A 21,024-nucleotide genomic window follows, 5' to 3' on the forward strand; every position below is an offset into this window, starting at 1 on the left:
TAGGGGGTTACGGGGCGGGCGGCGTCCCTCAGGCGGGCGGTGGAACAGCCCGGCGGGCGGAGAGGGCGCGGGGCCTTTCCTGAGTGGCGGCGCGGCGGGCGGTGGCAGTACGGGGCGGTGCTGGGCGCGGGCGGAGGTGTGCGGGCGGCTGGGGGGGGACGGCGGCGGGGCCGGGGGGCAGCGGGGGCGGCTGGGGGCGAGGGGTGCTACGGGGGGGGGTGGGTGTGGGTGTGTGTGTGGGGGGTCGGTCCCAGATGGGGACGGAGGGCGCTGAGCTGCGGTGTACGTGAGGGGCGGGGGTGTGGGGGGGTGTTGCTTCATTTTGAGGGGGGTTCTGGTGGGGGGCGTGCGGCCCTGGGAGTGTGTGCCCGAGGGGGGGGGGGGGGGGGTCGTCCGTGCCGTGCGTGCGGCCAGGGAGTGGGTGTGCAGTGTCTGTGGGCCGTGCGTGGGGTGAGGAGCCCGTGTGGAGTATGGGGGGTGTGCGGCGGGCAGGGGAGATCTGGAGAAAAAGTTCAGTTAGGTGCGGGGGGAACTCGGCACAGCTGGGGGACGAGCAGTCTTGCAGAGAGGAGGATGCCGGGGCGGAGGGCTGTTTGCTGGGCCTTCGCTGACAGGAGGAGCCTGGGTTTGGTTTGTGGGGCGCCGGCATGGCTGGAGCAGGCTGGGGAATGGGGAGCGCTGCGCGGCGTGTCGCAGGTGCGGAGCTGTGAGGTGCCGAAGTGGAATGGGGTGGCTGGCGGCTTACGCTGAGTTTTGAGAAGCTGGAGAGAGCTGCAATACCCGAGTGGGCTGGGCTTGGGACTGCAAGTGTTTCTCTAACCCTCTAGGGCAAACGTGTGTGTTTGGGAGAGAGAACGCTGTTAGCTTGAACGCTAAAAGCCTGACAGGATAAGGTGAATGTTGCTGTGAAGCAGCCAAAGAGCTGGAGCTGTGGGGGCCATTTTTTTCCCTAATCAATAAAAACTGCAGATGAGGATTTGTTTGTAGGGAAACCCTGTTTTGGAGTGGGCTTTGGGAAAGCTACGGAGGAAGTTTTTGGGGTAGCGGATGCTACCTTGTTCTGCTTCCCGTGGGGATAGGCAACGGAAGTTACTGAGGTTAGCATCGACAGTTAAAACGAGGGGTAGTGGCATGACACTGCGCGTGCCAAGGGGAGCGTGTCAGGAGAGTCACGCTGGCAGCGAGATCGGCTGGGCACTGGGACAGTTTTCCAGTGGGGACGTGGTGGAACAGTTATTGGGAGGGGAATTGAAAACTGCTGGCTGCTATCAGTACAGTGCTGGCTCACGGGAGCTGAGTATTTATTTACAGGAACGTTTGCAGGCCACAGTCATAAGCCAGACTCCTCGTGTGTTAGATGCTGTTCAAAAAGCGTCATAGGAAGTAATTTTCTGTGCCCTTGAAGCGTCTTCTGTTTCTTTGCTGCTTTGGCTCTGTGTGAAGCAGGCAGATCGCTTACCTTGAAATTGTTCCGCGTAGACCAGATTGGATTAATATCGGTCTTTCTCGACCTCTCTAGATATCAAAATGAGTTCCATGCTGACCAGTGCCATCAGAAACCTCCCTGCTTCCTCAGCATGGGCTGCCAGGGTCTGTAAGTATCTTTAGGTTTATTAAAAGCTTGAATTGGTAGGTCATAAAGTTCTGGTTTAAGTGTTGGGTTGGGAATGGACGCTTGTATCTGAATCTCTGTTTCATTGTCATCTTAAGGAAGATGACAATGTGTTTTTTTTTATATAACTAGTTCCATTGTTGCCATATTTGTCCCTTCCCACATCGGATGTGGGAGGAATCTCATGTTAACGGGAAATACGAACTGTGTCATTTCTATGAACAGACTAAACTAAATAATATCTCACAGGTGTTCAGGTGCAATTGTCTTACTATGACATCTTATTTTTTTAACAGTTCTTACAGAAACTAGAAATGTTTTTAACGTTTCAGGTTTACAGACCCTATTTTTTCCTTTCTTGTTTTTCAGTTGCTCGGTCGCTCAGCTGCTCTTCACAGCTACAAGCCGCAGGTAAAGTGCAAACACCAGGAATCTCAGTGGGTCTGTGCTATTGAAGACTGTTTTTGAAGCCGCCTCCCTTTTCCAGAGTCTCAATCGACGTAAATCTCAGAATTTGAGTGCCCCTCAGAAGTTGCAAACCAGTAAAAACAGGGGCAAACCGCTGTTTGCAGCAGAGTGCTCTCCACCTCGGTGTGCCCCTCGTTCCCAGCAGCTGTGCCCAGTCCAGAGCTCAGGCCCCGTCGTCACCTGATAGATTGCTATTTCTAGAATCTAAACAGAGAGGCTGAGCTCAGGGTTTATGAGCTGTCTGGGCATTGCTAGATCACTTGCCCAGAGGGGAGGGGATTGTCCTGGACAAGGAGAAGCTTGTGGAATTAGCTCTGAAGTCCAGTGAGACCAGTAAGAGGCTCAGGTCTTGGTGGAGCCACTGAGCACACGCAGTTTACGTGGGTTTTTAGCTGTTGGCCCTTGCTGAGCGGTCGGGGGGGGGATCTGGGATTCACTGTAGGGGACGTTGCTCAAGTGACTGTAATGCTTTGAGCAGCCTGGGGTTTGGAAACTGGCCTAGACAGCAGCTAGGGGCAGAGAGCCTTACATAACCCAAGAACAGTGCCGGAGTTTCATCCTGCAACTTGCTTGCGCACAGTATTTAGCTGGACTTAATCTGCTTTTATGAGTCTTTGTCCTTTTCTGGCTGGTAAAGGGAGCTGCCCCATGCTGCTGTATGTGCTTGTTAAGATTTGCAGGCCTGATTGCATTAGGAAATTCTCATCACTCCAGAAGAGCTCTGACAATGCCCTGTTGAATGATAACATATCACGACATGCTTTGTCTTGAACCTGAGGCGCTCGGACACCTTCTGGAGTAGCAGCAAGTTACCCACAACAACAATGTGCACTCTTCTTGCTACTGCTTTCCTACAGGAGTGCAAGTTAGTCAACTTCTTGAACTACTTTTTGATTTACCTTGAATTTTCTCACCTTTACTGTGCAGTAAGAGCACGTACATAGGCAGTTACTGTGGAAGGTGGGCTGCTGTTTGCAGTCCTTGCTGCTCCCCAAGTGAGAGACCGTATGAGATCTTGCGCAGGCTTTGAATTTCTCTGCTGCGTTCATATTCTAAGCTGTGCAGCAGCTTTGGAGGTGTTTCTTCCTGCAGTGTTCTTGTCAGTTGGTAGCAGAGACTGGGAATTATGTGCCTTTATTCTCAGCTGTGCTGTTGCCTCAGTGGAGCTATAGGTGAATCTCTGCTGATGGGGGAAGCACTGACTTGTTAAATCATTTTTCACAGGTCACATAATTAACCAGACAGAGACAAGATTGCCGTCCAGGTGTCCTCCCTACTCTGCTTTTGACTTACACACCAAAAGAGAACAATTTCCCTGTTTTACTAGTAGTTTGAACAGAACCTTACTTTAAGTTTGCTGGTATTCCTGTTAATAGTCACTTCTCTCTTAGCAGTCCAGCCTAAGAGTAAGAAGACCTTAGCCAAAAGCGGTGTGAAGAATATCGTTGTGGTAGAGGGCGTCCGTATTCCATTTTTGCAGTCTGGCACCTCGTAAGTATAAAATAACAGGAAAATACATGCTGACTTGGTTAACAGTAGAATCTTTCTGTGAAAAAAGTTGGCTTGTTCATTTTAATGTAGTTACTCTAATGCCTGAAAGTACTGAGATGGCAATGAGTTAGACTGCTGCAGTTATTCCAGCTCACCTCGTGAAAAAACGTGTTTTGAAGAAGATTGCCCATGTATATGAATTCTGAGAAGAATGAGGATTTATGCTGCCTGTCTAGAGGAAACTGTCGGTGGATCTATAGCACATAGAGCAAAGTGTTTCACAAAACTAGCAGGACAGGTGCAGAGAATCTGCTGTAGTCTCCTCTTGCTAGCACCAAATTCGCAGCTGAATTAGGACCAGACCTAACTCTTGGGATGGGTAGGGGATTTCTTTATCCTGTTACTGCTGCTTTTCAGTGGTTTTAGTACAGCGGTTGTGTACCTGTACACAGATAGTCTTCACAACCTGGGGTATGGAATACTTTATTATAAATGCAGTGGAGCGTTTCTGGTATGTCAGCAGTTCTTTGCTGCACACGTGCCCTTACAGTGGTGAAGTAGAACATCTGTATCGGTTTCTGACACTCCTAATTCTGCCTCTGTTCTTTAACTTCCAGGTACGCAGATCTTATGCCACATGACTTAGCAAGAGCAGCGCTGCAGTAAGTAATTTGAATAGAAGGGCCCAGAAAACTCCTTGAACTGCTGAGGTCTCAGTGTGAGCGTGGTGGATTCAACAGATTTGAAAGCCAAGGCTCTAGCTTTGTCTCTGGACAATATGATCCAGGTGCTTCATTTTTCATGGTCCACCACCACCCTAGTAGGTGGCTTAAGCAGTAGGGTTTACAACAGGCTTGTGTTAAAGAGTTTTTTTATGAAGAGATGGCATTGTTGTCCTGCTTGACAAATTTTAGTTAATTTGAATTCTGATTGTAGTTCTCTCAGTACAGAGATCATAGCTACTGTTGAGATGTGCTTACAATTCAGGGGAAAAGCAGTCTGGGCAATGCAGAGAAAACTACGTGGCAGCAAGAATAACAAAGCTATTTCTGTCATCTTGCCTGTCCCTTCCATTCTGCAGTGATCTGACAAAAGCTGTAGGTCATTAGCAGTGGGTTTGTTTTGTTAAGAAGCAGGGCAAAGTGCTGTTGAAAAGAGAGAAGGCTTTTCCGGGGTGGGAAGGAGATTTCAAGGCCTGAGAAGAGATTGTGAGGTTGGGTATGGTCATGCCAAATCTGAATGCTGTGTTTAGCCACGGCAGGCTGATTTGGTTGACAGGCAGTGCGTTAGTCGTGCGCGAGGGCTGTGTCCTGGACGTTGAGGGGCTTTTAGTGTGCTGCGGAAGAGAAGTTACTGATTGAGGTGCCTTTACTTTCATTTTTATTTGGTGCTTTGTAGTGCATGATGCTGCATTTGAATCCCCATGGCCTTAAATCTCTGCCTGCTGGGGGATTTGCTGTGTTGGCGTTGGTCAGGATGTTCTGGCAAATTGTGCAGTATGTTTTGTAATGAACTGTGAAAACGCACTGCTTATTTTCTGTGCGTCTTTATTGAAGTGCTACGTGTTCCTACACCAAAGGTGATAGGCTTTGTTATCTCTTAAGGCCCTCCTCCTTTAGTTTTGATGTCAGAATACTCCAAATTGGAAAAGATGCTAACAGCCACTTCTGAGTGTGGGGAGGGTGTGGAGTAGCTGGTTTCATTAAATTGCATAATCATTTATAGTGATTATTATCGCTGTGATCATTTGCAGTCTGTAGTCAACTACACTTTTCATTAAGTACACATGCAGACAAGATTTTTTCTGAACTAGGGCCAGAAGATGGGGCTCCATCGCTGCCTTGTTCTCCAGCCAAGCTGGTGGAAAGAAGGTGTTTGAGGACTGTGTAAGGTTATTGCTGGCACGGTGCAAATTAATTTTGTTTGTTTTGATCTTCTCCTTAGGGGGTTGCTGAACCGGACCAGTGTCCCAAGGGATGTTGTTGATTACATTGTTTATGGCACAGTTATCCAGGAGGTGAAAACGAGTAATGTTGCCAGAGAGGTGGGTTATGTGCAGTGTTTCCCCTGTGGGTCTGATTTCTGCAACTAGTATGAAGGTGACAAACGCTTCAAAAAAGATTTCCAGTGTTACGGTTCGTTTAAACGGTTTTTGGGAGTATGGACTCGCTGGGCAGTATTGTCTGTCAAATAACTGTATGGGACTCTGCCTCCTGTTGAAACCTGCCAGAGATGGAGTGCGTTTTGATGCTGTGCAGCCTCTGCTTGATTCTTCTCTGAAAGGGAAGCTTTTGTTAACTATTGCTGATCACTCAGCTCTTAACTGCCAGTTGGACTCAAGTGTTGGCTGGTCCAAAGTACCAGAGAGAACCAGAGCATACTGTGATAGATTAAATACTGTGGTATTTATTTATTTTAGTCGGCTGATCAGATGCCAATGAATGATTTGAAATAGCGTAGCTTAGCTGCCCTTTTTTTTCTGGCAGTCAGAAAACACAATTGGCATATTATACATGGAAAGAAGCTGGTCCACTGAAGTAATGTTACAGAGGCAGCATGTGATTTTCTGTAACCTGGAGTCTCTGCTGTTGTTCTCTGCAACTGGACTAAAACATGACGTAACCTGGGTTGGAAGGACTTTGGAGGTTCTGAGGCTCTCCTGTTCCATCAGCGGTTTTAGCCTTGTGTATGCAAATACTTGCTTTGGTCACGTGCCAGTCAGATGGGGCTGTGGTGTAATTTTAACTTGGGAACAACTGCTGAACTTTAAACTAGTTGGCCACGTCTCAACTAGGGAAGGTCTTGCTGTGAGCAGTTCTCCTGTGACGGGAGGCTGCGTTCTCAGATGGGTCAAATGAGACGCCGCTTTCTGAACTGCAGGAAATATTTGCTGCTCTCTGTAAAGCAAGTCACGATGCCTTGTACTGATGGGTCTAAATAATTCCTTTCACGTGTTGCCTTTGCAAATAAGGTGAAGCGAAGATGATGCCAAGTAGCTGGAAGTTCTTCTGAAATTGTGAGGTGTGTGATTAGTCTGGCCCTTATTAATGGGGGGCCAGTGACTGTCCACACAACAGTGTTGAGAGCCCTGGCAGCTGGGCAGTCTCCTCCTGTTCCCAGAGTCCTGGGAAGGGAAGAGCTGCTGCAGTAATTAGCCAAATGAAAACTCGATGTACTTGTTTTCAGCTTAGTCTGCAGAGGTGTGTTGCTGGGCAGAAGGTAGCTCTGACCCTGTGGAGCAAAAGGTGTCGGTTTTAACAGTCATTCTTTGTTGCTCGTAGGCTGCCTTGGGAGCGGGTTTCTCTGACAAAACTCCAGCCCATACCGTCACCATGGCTTGCATTTCTTCAAACCAGGCTATGACCACAGGTATGTGGCTGGAAGAACAAGATGTGGGTTTGAGACCGAGCTTAGCAACTCCCCTACATCCCTCGTCTAACTCGCACTGCTTAGTGAATAGAAGTAAGCATCTGAAGAAATCCTGGAACAGAAGGAAATTTTCGAACCAACAAAATACAACATGAATGGTGTTTGCTGTAGACCTGCCAGCAGCTGGACACCATTTGCATTCAGCGATAGTCTCTGCTCAGTGTCCCTGTTAGCCTGGGAGTTGCTGCCTTTCAGGCTGCTTTGGTCTTTGACTTAGCCTAAACAGGAGGAAAAAAAAAAAAAAAAGGAGACCCGGTTACTGTCTCAAATTGCTGGCGATATTCTTCTCCCAACTGCTATGTGTGACAAAGAGAAGTGGAAGCAAAGTTACAAAACTAGTATGATTCAGAAAATGGCTGTTCAACCTGCTCAGTCTCTGTTAAGCACATGTTATATAAAGCCAGAGGCAGGAGAAGGAAATAAAACATAGTAATGTCCAAGGCAGTAATAGGCAGTAAGTGTCGCTTCTCCCCGCAGCTCATGGGAAACTCTGTCTCGTTCTGCAGGCGTGGGTATGATTGCGGCTGGACAGTGCGACGTCGTCGTAGCGGGGGGTGTGGAGTTAATGTCAGATGTTCCCATTCGTCACAGTAGGAAGATGAGGAAGACTATGCTGACTCTTAACCGAGCCAAGACCTTGGGCCAAAAGCTCTCCCTGATTTCCAAAATCCGCCCTGACTACTTTGCTCCTGAGGTAATTTTTTTTCAGGCATTTAGATATTTAAGTTAAAACTGTTGTAAAACAAGATAGCTTAGGAAATTTTTTTAGCCTCAGTGGAGGAGATTTAAAAAGGGAGAGCTGGCTGCCTGTGGCTCGCTTTTATTGGATCCCTGTCCTGTGCTTCTGGTTAAAACTGCAGTTGATTAATGCATCTCATAGCATTCATGACTCTGCTTTGTTTTCTTACATGTTGGGCTTCAGTAAACCTAACTTATTTCAAAACCGCCCTCTCCTTCTGCAACTCCTAGACAAACTGTGCTGGAAGCGACAAAGTAGAAGCTTTTTTCCTGTCAATATAAAACTTCTGCAAGGGTCTAAAGGGTCAGAAGAATTTTTGTTTCTTAAATCATAGAAGTAACATGCTTAATATCAGAGAGGAACCTCCTCCTCAGTGTGTTAATGTAATTGTTTGATTAACACATCTTAAATACGTCTTATGATTACTGCTCCTGGCCAAGCCCTGCCAGGTGCTGAACGTGTTCAGCTCCTGTTGTTTGGACCCCAGTGAGAATCGGCAGTCTGCTGGTTAATGTCTGGACTCTGCTGTAGAGGGAGACACTCTTCTGTCTCTGAGGTCACGATGGATTACGACATGGTGGAGATGGGAAGGAAAAACACTTCCCTCCTTACCCCGCCAGCTCCTCACAAGGAAGCGGTGTGTGTCTGTGCCTCTGCTGGCTGCCTTGAGCAGGACTGCAGGGAAGCATAGTGTACGTACAGCAGAGATGAGATCCAAAGTCCAAATAAGATAAGGAAAATTGCAGACTTAAATGCATGCGGGGATTTCCTGTGTGCTGCTGGAAGGATAAAAGCGAAGCTGAACACACCTGCTGTCTCTGGTTTTGCTCGAGGAGGTATTTGACAAGGTGTTTTCAGGTCCCAGGACGTGGTGTTTCACCTTGGCCCAAAAAGTCCAGTGACCCTTCCTAGGAGATTCCTTGTTAAATGCACAAGGCAGCTGCTTTTTGCATGTGCAATTGCAATACATTTCTTGAACCCCTGGAGTAAGCAGCAGTCTGGACCTCATTTTTATCCATTTTTCTGTAAAATCTTTGAAAGCAGTGGTTCCTCTACTGTGTTTGACAAGTCACTTCCAGTACAGTTAACCATGTGTTAATTGCACAGCTCTGCTATTAACTGTTCGGCTTAATAAACAGAAGGGTCTCACTGACTGACTGTGCAGGGCTTAACCAGCTTCTGAACGTTACGTGACTGCCCAGGGACGGGAGTTTGTGTGTGCTGACTTTATTTTTCTGCTTTGTTAGCTCCCAGCTGTGGCAGAGTTCTCCACCAGCGAGACCATGGGGCACTCTGCCGATCGTTTGGCTGCTGCCTTTGCCGTTTCCCGTTTGGAGCAAGATGAGTATGCCCTCCGTTCACACACACTAGCCAAGAAAGCCCAGGACGGAGGTTTGCTATTTGATGTGGTACCCTTCAAAGTGCCAGGTAAAAGTGTGGCATTTCATTGCTAGCATGCACTAGTTCAATAAAGAAATAGGGTCAGATTCATAATGTTCTGCGTATCTGATACGGATTTTAACTCTTCGATATGCTGCCTGTTTCTCCCTGGAAAACAGATGTTGAGTATGTTTCTAAACATGCATATCTAAATATATAAACATATCCACAGCTATATTTTGTCAACCCCCCTCGTATCTGTGCTAATGTGACGATAGAGCAAGGGAAATCAGAACGGTTGGACCAGGGATCCCCCTGCTCTTTCAGCCAGACGAGAGAACCTGTCTTTATACCCCGAGATACTAACAACAAACAGAAAGCCTATAAAATCCTGATCTGATAAATCAGGAGCTGCATAGGAAGAGCTGAAACGTGATCTGCTTGGTAGACTCCAGTTCATCAGAACTCACGGTCATTGCTCGGATATGAAACAGTTGGGAGAGAAACTCTAAGCTGTCCTTTCCGCAGCCTGATTCCTACATCAGCCAGCGGGCACGCTTTGGTGTGATACCGATTCACTTGGGGCACTTTTACGCTGTAGTTTGTTTCCTAAAGAGACCTTACTTTTGTAGATCCGTGGTTACGTGTGGTCTTTATACTAAAATTGGTACTTTTTGTTAACTGGTTTATTTAAGCAGTTGGTATAGTTGAAGCAGCATATATTTGGTTCTTCCCAGTACTCTTACTTCCTCAAAACTTGGCACATAGATTGATTTAAGCCCAGTTCTCCAGTTTAGGCTTTATAATCTGCATTTAAATTCTTTTATCAACGGGGTTTTCCATGTGGGTTTTTTTTTTTTCTTACAGTAAATAGATTGCAGTGCTTCATTTTTGCAGCCTTCAGAGAGAAAGTAATGTAGCTTCACTTTTTAAGTGCTATTTTTTAGCCACGTTAAATATCCTGATACCATGAATGGATTTTCTCTTTTTTTCCTCCTCCCACTTATCATAAAAAGCACAGTTTTCTGATTTTTTTTTTTTTCCTCTCCCCTGGATTCCTGATGTGCAAATTCACGCGTGTTGTTGACTTTCATAGTTTAAATATGCTTTTTTCATCAACAGGCAAGGATACAGTTACCAAAGATAATGGGATCCGTCCTTCCTCGATGGAGCAGATGGGGAAGCTGAAGCCGGCTTTTGTCAAGCCGTACGGAACTGTCACGGCTGCCAACTCCTCCTTCCTGGTAATGCGCGCTCCCATCGCTATGAGCCGGGGGGGAAACTGTCTGGTTCACCCTCTGCCTCCTGTAGGCATGTAGATCAAGCTGGTGTAATCTGTGGGAATGAGTTGTCTCCTTTGTGGTATCACGTGCTTTCGGGTTTTTCAAGGGTTAACTGGGCGTTGTGTTATAATCTGGTGAACTTGGGTACTGTTTCATTTTCACATCTATAACTAAACCCCTGAAGTTTTGGCCTGTCTTATCTGTTGTGCTCTTCTGTACCTTCCCCTTGAAGAGCAAGAGGTTGAGCATTCAAAGGCAAATGTAGAAACTCTGTCCCAGAATGGGAAGCTAGTAGTTTTTGTCTAAATTTGTCACTTTAAGACAGAGGGCACATCTATGATGAGGTCTCTTCTGGATACGCTCATTTTTCTCTCTCTCTGGTGCTTTTAAAGGAAGCTCTTGTAGGTGCTGAAGACTAAGGTAGTTGTGTAAATTAGGTGAGGTGTGTCTGAGCTGCAGTTCCTGAGACTCAGTAGAAGGTGACTGCTGCTGAAAGTCTCCCGCAGAGGGCTCCAGGTGACGTCTTGTTCCTGCATGCAGCCCTGACAGGTTCTTGTGTGCTTAAAAGACTGTTTCACAGTTTGTCATCGGCACCTCAAAGGAAGCAAGAAACTACTGCTGGGGCTCTTTGAGCGGGAATGCTGTTTGCTCCTTGGCACTCTTGAGGACTTGCAAAAGCCTTGGTGTTAGGAAGAGTTGAAACTCTGTTGGAGTGCTCTCTGCTGCAGGTCTGTAGGCCAGCTTGGCCTGTATCACCCCAAAAACGAGTGGTCATGTGCCAAAGCCACGATGTTCATTTTTGCCGCGTGGTGAGCCCGTGGCTTGTGTCATCCCCAAATTGTACGGCAGTGTTGGGATGGAGCTGAGCAGACAGGTGTGAGTGTTCGGGGTAACCAGCGTGTCCTCAGGACTGGCAGGGCGGTTAGGCACCTCTGTCCTCTGAAACCAGGGGCAGCTCCAGGGCTGAACCATAAGGAAGCGCTTCAGCAATGCGTGTGCTAACATCATTTGGAGATCATCCGTCCATCCATCTGGCCGCTCGATCGTGCAGACCTGCTCTTTGTCCCATATTGTAGGGGGATATCATCAAATCACAGAATGGTTTGGGTTGGAAGGGAACTTAAAGCTCATCATCATCATCATCAAACCTGCTGAGGGTACATTTGATCCCGCTGTCCATGTCGCCAACATGTCCTGGAAGCTCCGGTTCTACCCGGTCCCCTCCTGCCAGCTGCTGTGCTGGAGGGCTGTCAGGCTCGTTCTGTGCGCAGGGCGCGCTTGCTCTTCAGGCAGTGCCCGCCCTCACTGCTTTGCCTGCCCGTTTCAGACAGACGGGGCCTCGGCGATGCTGCTCATGTCTGAGGAGAAGGCTCTGGCGATGGGATACAAACCGAAGGCCTACCTAAGGTAAAAAGAGACTGCGCTGCCTGGCCTCTGAAGTCTGCTCTTGCTTCCTTCTCCTCTTTCTGTTACTAATAGCGTTTCTCCTGTGCAGGGACTTTGTGTACGTGTCCCAGGATCCAAAGGACCAGCTGCTACTGGGGTAGGTGACGATGATTGAGAGCATCCCCTAACAGTCTGTGCTAGCACAACAGCCTCGACTTGTCCTTACATCTTTGGTTTTTGTGAAGTATCTCATGAGATATTACATCTGTTCAGGCTTTCTCACAAAGGTGTGAGAGCCCATGTGTGAGGTGGGACTTGGCAGGGGGAGGTGGCTAACGTGGGAGAGCAGCTGTGGCAGAAATACTCACCCTGATTTGCTGGGGGGGCATTGCAGCGTGTTGGTACTAGCTGTAGTTACCTGGGGTTATGTTTCAGTTGGAGCGGGACAGGCAGGGAGCTGTGCCACGAACCCTGGAGAGAAGGGATGTAACGTGGGTTGCTGTGGAAAAAGAGGACAGTGATGTGAGGAAACATTTTCATGCAAGGCTTCTGTTTCTTAACTCTTCCTTCAGTCCAACTTACGCTACTCCCAAAGTGCTGGAGAAGGCTGGGCTAACCATGGCTGATATCGATGTGTTTGAATTCCACGAAGCCTTTGCTGTAAGTACTCTGAATGCTACGGGTGCCTCTTAACTGTAAAATGCCTTTCTGTAGATGTCTGTTTTCGTGTTGGTGAAAGTTCTCGTTACGACCTTTGCTAAATGTAGATAGGTGTAACTCTACATTTATGTCTATTTTAAATATATAACATTTTTATATTGATACAGTCCACGCTAACAGTGATTCATACTGCTTGAAGTCACCAAGGGAGTACAGATTATTCTAAAATAATATGTAAAAAAAAATAATTTTACTTCCCCAAGACCCTTGTCTGATAGAAACCATGCTTGCTCATCATCTACTGACTGAGTTGGGGATATGTGCTGCTGTGGAAAGTTGTTAATTGGACAAGATCTCATTCTAGCTAAGGTTGAGCTAATGTTGATTTAAGAGGCTGATGATGTAAAATGCTTTTTTCAGTTGGCTGCGTTAGCTTTGTGGCTGTAGCTAATTTCAAGCTATCTCCTGTTCGCTAGCCCTGTGCGTAGGCTTTCCTCGACGTCTGCCGTTATCCTTGTTAACGTTGCCCTCTCCTCCTTTGCAGGGGCAGATTCTGGCTAACCTGAAAGCTATGGATTCAGACTGGTTTGCACAAAACTACATGGGCAGAAAGTCAAAGGTAGGACACAGCCAGGACGCTTTTGTCTTTAGTTTAACTTCAGGACTGATTGAATTCCACGTTGCAGCAGGGCACGCTAGTGCTGCAAAGCAGGGCTTTTGTTACGTTCAGTGAGGAAAAGCAATGTTTCTCGAACTCTGGGTTAGCGCATCCCAGCAGGAGCGGTTTCTTTGGGAACAATGGCATTCCTGTTGTCAGCAGGAGGTGGAGATGTAGAGCCTTAATAATAATTGTTGGAGAGGAGGGAATTAAAAGCAGTCCTTCCGCATGCCTCCTAGCGGCACGGGGTGTTCCTGTCTGGCTGCAGGGGAAGCAGTGAAGCCTTTGGCGCAGTTTAGTGCTGTCATCAGGCACTGGTACATGCCGAAGAACGCTTTGTGGTGGTCGGGGCTGGCCATTTAGGTTTGGTGTTGTGGTGACCACAGGTGACTGTGTGTCCCCCTCTGTGTGTTTGCTGATGATCCCAGACTGGGAGGAGAGGCCGACAGAGCAGGAGGCTGCGCTGCCATTCAGCCAGACCTGGACAGGCTGGAGAGTTGGGCGGAGAGGAACCCAATGGAATCCAACAAGGGCAAGTGGAGGGTCCTGCACCCAGGGAGGAATAACCCCAGCACCAGGACAGGGTGGGGGTGACCTGCTGGGAAGCAGCGCTGCGGAGAAGGGCCTGGACGTCCTGGTGGACAACAAGCTCTCCATGACCAGCAGTGTGCCCTCGTGGCCAAGGCGGCCAACGGTGTCCTGGGGTGCACGGAGAAGAGCGTGGCCAGCAGGTCGAGGGAGGTTCTCCTCCCCCTCTGCTCTGCCCTGCTGAGGCCACATCTGGAGTTGTGTGTGTCCAGTGCTGGGCTCCCCAGTTCCAGACAGACTGGGAACTACTGGGGAGAGTCCAGCGGAGGGCTGCGAGGATGAGGAGGGGCCTGGAGCATCTCTGGTGTGAGGAAAGGCTGAGAGAGCTGGGGCTGGTTAGCCTGGAGAAGAGAAGGCTGAGAGGGGATCTGATCCACACTTACCAATATCTAAAGGGTGGGGGTCAAGAAGACGGGGCCAGACTCTTCTCAGTGGTGCCCAGTGACAGGACAAGGGGCAACGGGCACAAACTGGAACACGGGAAGTTCCACCTGAACGTGAGGAAAAACTTCTTCCCTGTGAGGGTGACCGAGCCCTGGGACAGGCTGCCCAGAGAGGTTGTGGAGTCTCCTTCTCTGGAGAGATTCAAAACCCACCTGGACACCATCCTGTGTGACCTGCTGTGGGTGATCCTGCTCTAGCAGGGGGTTGGACTAGATGATCTCCAGAGGTCCCTTCCCACCCCTAGTGGTCTGTGAAATCTGTGTTCTTGCAGGTTGGAGCCCCTCCGCTGGAGAAGTTCAATACCTGGGGTGGTTCCCTGTCGCTGGGACATCCTTTCGGTGCCACCGGCTGCCGTCTAGTAATTACTGCTGCCCATAGACTGAAGAAGGAGGGAGGACAATATGGCCTGGTTGCTGCTTGTGCTGCAGGAGGGCAGGTAATGATGCGGTATGGTCCGGCACTCTTCCCTCTCAAGAGGAGCAGTAATCGCATTCCTGCTCCTGTTGGTACTATGAAATCCCGTCCGGTTACACCGGGTATCTTTTATTTGAGGACGGTTGGGAGATGGGCACCCTCTGTTGAGCGGATGTTTAATATTAGTCCTGTCGGTCACCGCTCGCTCTCTCTCCTTTCAGGGGCACGCGATGATAGTGGAGCTTTACCCTCAGTAACGGGACAAGGGACCGCTGAGTGGACATTCACGTGTCCCGCGCCTGGCAATGCCATTTCAATGCACTAATAAAAACATACATACAGCCTTCTCAGAAAGGAGTTTTGGTGGCCTTTGTAAATACCTTTTAGCTACTCAGAGGATAATTTTCAACTCATGAACGCGCTCTAAGAAATATTCCACTTCCAGGAGAGAAAAGTTAACGTGGCTCTTAGTCTCTCCAGGGTCCTTGTAACCTGATTTCTACTGAACTCTTAAATAAGCAAGATTTCTCCTCCCGGAGAAGAAGAATGATTCCGAGGCTGTGTAAGGAGAATTACGTTTGGAGATAAGGACAAGGTAGTGTACTGGAGGTCGGAGGGCTGAGGTGTGAGTTAGGTGTGACAACTGGTCTCAGAAACGGGTCCAAACCAAGTTGGTCGACCTGCTTTGGAAGGAGGAGGTTTGCTGCACGATGTCCAGACAGCATAGGAATTACCACATTGCTTCTGACAAATGAGCGTCACTGATGTTAGTCACAATAAATCAGGAAACAAAAATAATAGTCTGGCTTTTTTTCTTTCCCTCCCCTGGCCTGAAATATGTTGGGGATGGTTTCTGTGGCGTTTGTGGTGGGGGCTGTGTGCTCTGAGGTCTCTGCTCTCTGAAATGGGAGAGAGCTGCTCTGGAATCTGCCCGGAACCCGCCTTGAGCTCCAGAGCCCCAATCAGTCATCGAAATCCACGCTTTTGAGACTGTTCTGGTAACTCCTGCTACTCTCTGGCACCTTGGTTACAGACTTTTGGTGTCTGGCATTTTGAAAAGTGAGGAATAGGGGCAGCATAATGCTTGGTACGCTTCAGGGGGGCAGACCGGGAGTCTTTCTCCCAACATTTTGAGCAGATGAGAGAGTTCTTGCCCTTTAGGTCAACGTTCTGGGAATTTTCTTCACTTGTCTTGCACAGCATCCTTGCAAATTGGAGAGACGTGGATTTGAGGGATGGACAACTTGGTGGGCGAGGAATTGGTTGGATGGTCGCATCCAGAGGGTAGTGGTCAACGGCTCAATGGCCAGATGGAGACCAGTGACGAGTGGTGTCCCTCAGGGGTCTGTACTGGGACCAGTACTCTCTAATGTCTTCATCAATGACATAGCGGGATCGAGTGCACCCTCAGCAAGTTTGCTGATGACACCAAGCTGTGTGGTGGGTCAACACGCTGGAGGGAAGGGATGCCATCCAGAGGGACCTGGGCAGGCTGGAGAGGTGGGACCGTGCAAACCACATCAAGTTCAACCAGGCCAAGGGCAAGGTCCTGCACAACTGTGGGTCAGGGCAATCCCAAGCACAACTCCAGGCTGGGCAGGGAATGGATGGAGAGCAGCCCTGAGGAGAAGGACTGGGGCTGTTGGGGGACGAGAAGCTCCCCATGAGCCGGCAAGGTGCGCTGGCAGCCCAGAAAGCCACCCGTGTCCTGGGCTGCGTGTCCAGCAGCGTGAGCAGCAGGTCGAGGGAGCGGATTCTGCCCCTCTGCTCCGCTCTGCTGAGACCCCCCTGCAGTGCTGCGTCCAGCTCGGGGGGCCCCAGCACAAGAAGGACATGGAGCTGTTGGAGCCAGGCCAGAGGAGGCCACGGAGATGCTGCGAGGGCTGGAGCACCTCTGCTCTGGAGACCTCAGGCTGAGAGAGTTGGGCTGGTTGAGCCTGGAGAAGAGAAGGCTGCGGGGAGACCTTGGAGCCCCTTCCAGTCCCTGCAGGGGCTCCAGGAAAGCTGGAGAGGGGCTGGTGCCAAGGGCAGGGAGGGACAGGCCAAGGGGAATGGCCTGAAGCTGCAGGAGGGGAGATGGAGATGGGATGGGAGGCAGCAATCCTTCCCTGGGAGGGTGCTGAGGCCCTGGCCCAGGGTGCCCAGAGAAGCTCTGGCTGCCCCTGGCTCCCTGGCAGTGGTCAAGGCCAGGTTGGATGGGGCTTTGGGCAACCTGGGCTAGTGGAGGGTGTCCCTGCCCATGGCAGGGGTGGCACTGGGTGGGCTCGGAGGTCCCTGCCCACCCAAAGCAGCCTGTGACTCTGTGCTGGGGTGGCTGGTGTTACTTGCAGGGAATAGAGGTTCTTCCAAAACACCCTGCAAGAACCTTTGACTCCTCTGTATGAAGCAAACAGCTTCTGCACCACACCAGCTGCCGCAATTCGGAGGCAAACCTGAGATAAGGGACGGGTGTGACAGCGGGTGGGTCCTGTTTGCTCTTGGTTGGAAATCTTGTGCAACGCTGCTGCTCTGTGCAGATGGCAACGCCGCGCAGGGAGGCGGCTGCGGGTGCAGGTGGGAACCGCCTGGGTGAGGGGAGACGGGGCCTGGGGTGGTTCTTTGTACGAACACCCTTTGCATCTCCTGCTCCAACGCACGTGCGAATGCGCCCGGTGTCTCGCTTCCCAGCGGGTGGAAGTCCTCAGCAAACGTTTCAGTGCCACCGCCGCGATTCCCGTTGCTCCCACGTGTGCGAGAGCCCGTTCCCACGGCCGTGTCGGCGTGGTGACGTCGTGCGATCCTGCTCTGCAGGATGTCTCGAGTTAAACCGTCTCTAAAGATGATGTAGCACCACGCAACAAAACCACGTGGCTGCTCGCTTCGTCGATGAGGCTAAACCCGCTTGTCCTGCCTGCGCGGGCACGGCCCCGTCTGCAGCGCAGGATGGACGGCGGGGGCACGAGCACTCGCAGCGGGGGCTGTTGTAGCTCTGCTGGGGGAAGAGCTGTGGACGCGGCTCGCTGCAGGGACCAGAGGGAGCTGAAGTTTGTGCACTGCTTGGTGCTGGCGTGCTTGGAGCCGGGACGGTGCTGTTTGTCTGGGGGGTGAGCCGATACGGCGTGGAACGCTTCCACGGCTGAGGTGCGTGTCGCCGGTGTCCTGGGGCAGCCCCGTGGCCCTGCCGGACCGTCCCGGCCTGCCTGTTCCATGGTGCACGGTGTCCGCAGTTATCTGGGGGATTTGCCCCAGCTCCGGGGGCTCGGAGGGCTGCAGCAGGCGGCGGTTGGGTCCCCACACGCCTGGCAGGGCAGGGCCGCGGCCCTTCGGGACGTGACTCATCCGTGAGGCTCATCCTGCTCCTCCCGCCTGCTCTGCCAGCACCTCTCCCGCGTCCCCGCCACCGGGACCGTCGACACCACCATCCTCGTCCTCGTCCTCGTCGGTGAAGCGGCTCCGGTGCATCCCGTGGCGGGAAGGTGCCGGGAAGGTGCTCGGGGCGAGCGGGGGGGCTGGCTGCAGCGAAGCGGGAGGGGAGATGGAGGAGCCTTGGCAGAGCTCCTTCACCGGCTCTGGGCACGACAGCGCCCGGCTCTGCTCTCCTCCGACCCGGCCTGGGTCTGACCCTCGGCCCCCTGAAATGGCCGGGGGGTCCCTGGCAGCCTGGGGGTGCTGCGTGTTGGGGTGTCGCGGTGTGCCCGGGGCTGTGCCCGCGGAGGCACGGCCGGGGCAAAGGTTTCTTTCGTTCTCCCGGTGCTGGCACCGACCCGAGCGGAGGTGGGGAGGAGGGGGTCGGGCCGGGGAAGGGGTCCCGGCTGGCTGGGGAAGCCATGCCGTGACGGTGGCCCCCCCGGGCTCACGGAGGCGGCGGGCACGGGCGAGCCGGGGCTGATCTCAGCTCCTGGGTGTGCCGGGCTCTGCACGCCCACGTGGCGGGACGGGCAGCGGGGCCCCACTGCGGCCCCCGGCTTGGTGCCCCGGTGAGCAGCCCCCTTCTGCTGGGGGGGCACAGGCCAGGGGCCTCGGGGAGCACGGCCACCCCCACCCGCATCCCCCCCGGGAGACGGCGGCGGGCAGGGACCCCGGGGTGGGGTGCTCTGTCATGGCGGGGGGTTATTTGGCTGGCAGGGCATTGGGGCTGCTCCGGGGGGAGCCGTGGGCCCCCGGATGATGAAGCCCCGTTTGCAGAGAGCCAGAGCTGTCCCCACGCCGTGCCCTGCATGGACACCCGGGCGCAGGACGGGGCCGAGGCACCGCCGGAGGAGGGATGCCCGTCGGCCCAGGTGAGCGTGGGCAGGGGCTCGGGGGCCGCAGACGCCCCACAGATAACTGGGGCCGGGCCCCGGAGGATGGGGGACCCCCACGGGCAGGGGACGGGGACGCGGGTGACGGCCGGGGCGGGCAGGGGGACCGTGGCACGGGGGAGCCAGACCCTCCAGCTTCCGTGGGGCCGGAGGGCCAGGCCGGGGGCCGAGGGCTCCCCCCAGCACCCCCCTCTCCTCCCGCCGCAGGTGCCGCAGGGGCCCCGGTGGGAGCAGCGCCCGGCGGGGCGGTGGTCGGTGGCGGAGGTGGGCGCCTGGCTGGGCGCACGCAGCGGGGCCGGGGAGCTGGCGGAGCTGGCGGGGGAACACGCCGTGACGGGCCGGGCCCTGCTGCGGCTGACGGAGGGGACCCTGCGACGCGTGGGGGTGACCCCGCGGAGCCGGCGACGGGAGCTGCTGCGGGAGCTGCTGGGGCTGCGGCTGCGGCAGGAGCTGGAGGAGCTGCTGAGCATCGTCGGGGGTGAGCAGCCCCCACGCCGGGGCCGTGGGTCGAGGGTGGGCTCTGCCCGTGGGGGGGGTGTGTGCGTGGGCCGGTCCCCCCGGGTGGTCACCGTCACCTCTCTCCCCAGAGTGACCACCATGTCCCTGCGGACGCCCCGGAGCCCGCGGAGGACAAGGCGGCGGCTGGGACCGAGCGCCTGAGGCGGGAGCGATGCCGGAGGGAGCCCCGGGGGCCCCGCGTCCCCCCCGCCCCGAGAAGCCCGGACCCGGCCGGTGCTGGCAGGGGAGGCCGGGAGAGGCGGCTGCCGGCTCCGGGGAGCACAAGTTGGGGGTGGCCGCCCCTCACGCCACCCCGCTCGGCTGGCCCACTGGCTCCCGTGGGGTCCCACCGGCTCCGGCAAGCTGGGGGGAGCCCCGCCGGCCCCGCAGCCCCCCGGGATCCCGCTGCAAGCGCGGGGCAGCCCGGCCCCGGGAACGACCCTCCGGCGCCAGGGCACGGTGGCCTGTCCGTCTGTCCGTCCGTGGGGCAGGGGGGTTGGCACGGGGGGGACGGACACGACGAGTCCCCGAGCCGCTGCTGCGGGGGGGACCTGGGTCCCGGCGGTGCCCGGGGCGGGCGCAGCGCTGCCCTCCCCAAACACCGGCCCGCTGCTGGCAGAGGGCTCCCGGCTCCCGAGGGGCAGCGGGGGCTGAAAGCCCGAGCCCACCGCACCCCCGTCCGGCAGCCCCCTCTCCCCGCGTGTTTGCCTGGCCCCAACCGTCTGCAGCGGAGGGGCGGTGGCCGGCCCCCCGCACCGCGCAGGATCCGTCCCCGGGACCCGATTCCCCAGGAGGAAGCGCGGGGGGGGGGTGGGGGGGGTGAGCCCCTTCCCCTGCAATAGCCTCCTGCGGCACCCTGTGGTCCGAGAGGTCGGGGGGCTCCGGCCGGATCCTGTGGCTCCCCCAAAGAGGGAGGGGGCGGCAGGTGGGGGAGTCCCCGGGCGGGCAGCGGCAGCGGGGGGAGCTGGGTGCAGGGCTGCGGTCGGGGGGCGATGCCCACGGGGTGCCCCCCCCGTCAGCTCCCCGGGGTGACTCGCGGGGCCGAGGTGCAGAGGTGACGGTGGGGGGCCGGGGACCACGGCGTCACCCCGCGGGGCTGGTGCTTTACCCCTGCGCCGGCTTTCCCAGCAAAAGGGACGCGGCGGCTGCGGGGATGGGGCTGGGAAGGGCCTTGGGGTGCACCCTGGGGTGGGGGCACCCATCCGAAGGCGGCTGGCAGAGGGGGGGTGTCTCTCCAGCCCCGGCACGGGCATGGACCCTTTTGGGGCTGGTGTGCCCGTCCCCAGCGGACGCGTGGCGGATCCGCGGGGAGCGACGGGGCACGGGACGGGGTGTCGGCGGTGCCAGCCTTGTCGCGGATGGAGGTGCTGGGCACGGTTATGGTTTAGTCAATTCGGAACGTGTTAATAGAATGGGTTAAATCGAAGGTTAAATTTCAGCAGCACTCACCGATTGACTGATTTAAAGATTGACAAGTAATTCAGCAAAATAAATTGTGATCAAAACAGCGACTTAATTACAGATTCGAAGATGACAAGATGCACACTAACTATATATAAGGTATAAGGCATCTTCAATCGAAGTGGGTAGGTACAGATACACCTGTGAACACAAACCGTGCTGGGGCACACAGACAGACGGACAGACAGAAATATTTGGGCCCCGTGATACACGTCCCCCAGAAGGCCACCGCG

General features: G+C 53.7%; 1 protein-coding gene across 7 annotated transcripts; it reads left to right on the plus strand.

Moving 5' to 3' along the window:
• Positions 1-59: 59 nt before the first annotated feature.
• HADHB (hydroxyacyl-CoA dehydrogenase trifunctional multienzyme complex subunit beta) lies at positions 60-14,906 on the plus strand. 7 transcript variants are annotated; one of them, XM_075750270.1, is made up of 16 exons: positions 61-136; positions 1,520-1,594; positions 1,982-2,023; positions 3,472-3,571; positions 4,189-4,233; positions 5,516-5,615; positions 6,853-6,940; positions 7,507-7,694; positions 8,987-9,167; positions 10,242-10,363; positions 11,730-11,809; positions 11,898-11,945; positions 12,361-12,448; positions 12,993-13,067; positions 14,410-14,574; positions 14,774-14,906. In XM_075750270.1, exons 2-16 carry the CDS (start codon positions 1,528-1,530, stop codon positions 14,807-14,809), a joined length of 1,425 nt encoding a protein of 474 aa, XP_075606385.1. In that variant the 5' UTR covers positions 61-136; positions 1,520-1,527; the 3' UTR covers positions 14,810-14,906. The 7 variants fall into 7 exon arrangements, with proteins under 7 accessions (XP_075606390.1, XP_075606385.1, XP_075606388.1 ...); XM_075750273.1 differs by having other exon boundaries at positions 3,475-3,571; XM_075750271.1 differs by lacking the exon at positions 61-136 and adding an exon at positions 397-421.
• Positions 14,907-21,024: the final 6,118 nt, after the last annotated feature.

The sequence above is a fragment of the Balearica regulorum genome, chromosome 3 (assembly GCF_011004875.1).
Source record: "Balearica regulorum gibbericeps isolate bBalReg1 chromosome 3, bBalReg1.pri, whole genome shotgun sequence".
In the NCBI taxonomy this organism is placed as follows: Eukaryota; Metazoa; Chordata; class Aves; order Gruiformes; family Gruidae; genus Balearica; species Balearica regulorum.

Coding starts and splice junctions, on each gene's coding strand:
- HADHB (XM_075750270.1), top strand. CDS start 1,528: ATGAGTTCCATGCTGACCAGTGCCATCAGAAACCTCCCTGCTTCCTCA. Junction 10,364..11,729: donor CTGCCAACTCCTCCTTCCTG/GTAATGCGCGCT, acceptor TGCCCGTTTCAG/ACAGACGGGGCCTCGGCGAT. Junction 11,810..11,897: donor AAACCGAAGGCCTACCTAAG/GTAAAAAGAGAC, acceptor TCTCCTGTGCAG/GGACTTTGTGTACGTGTCCC.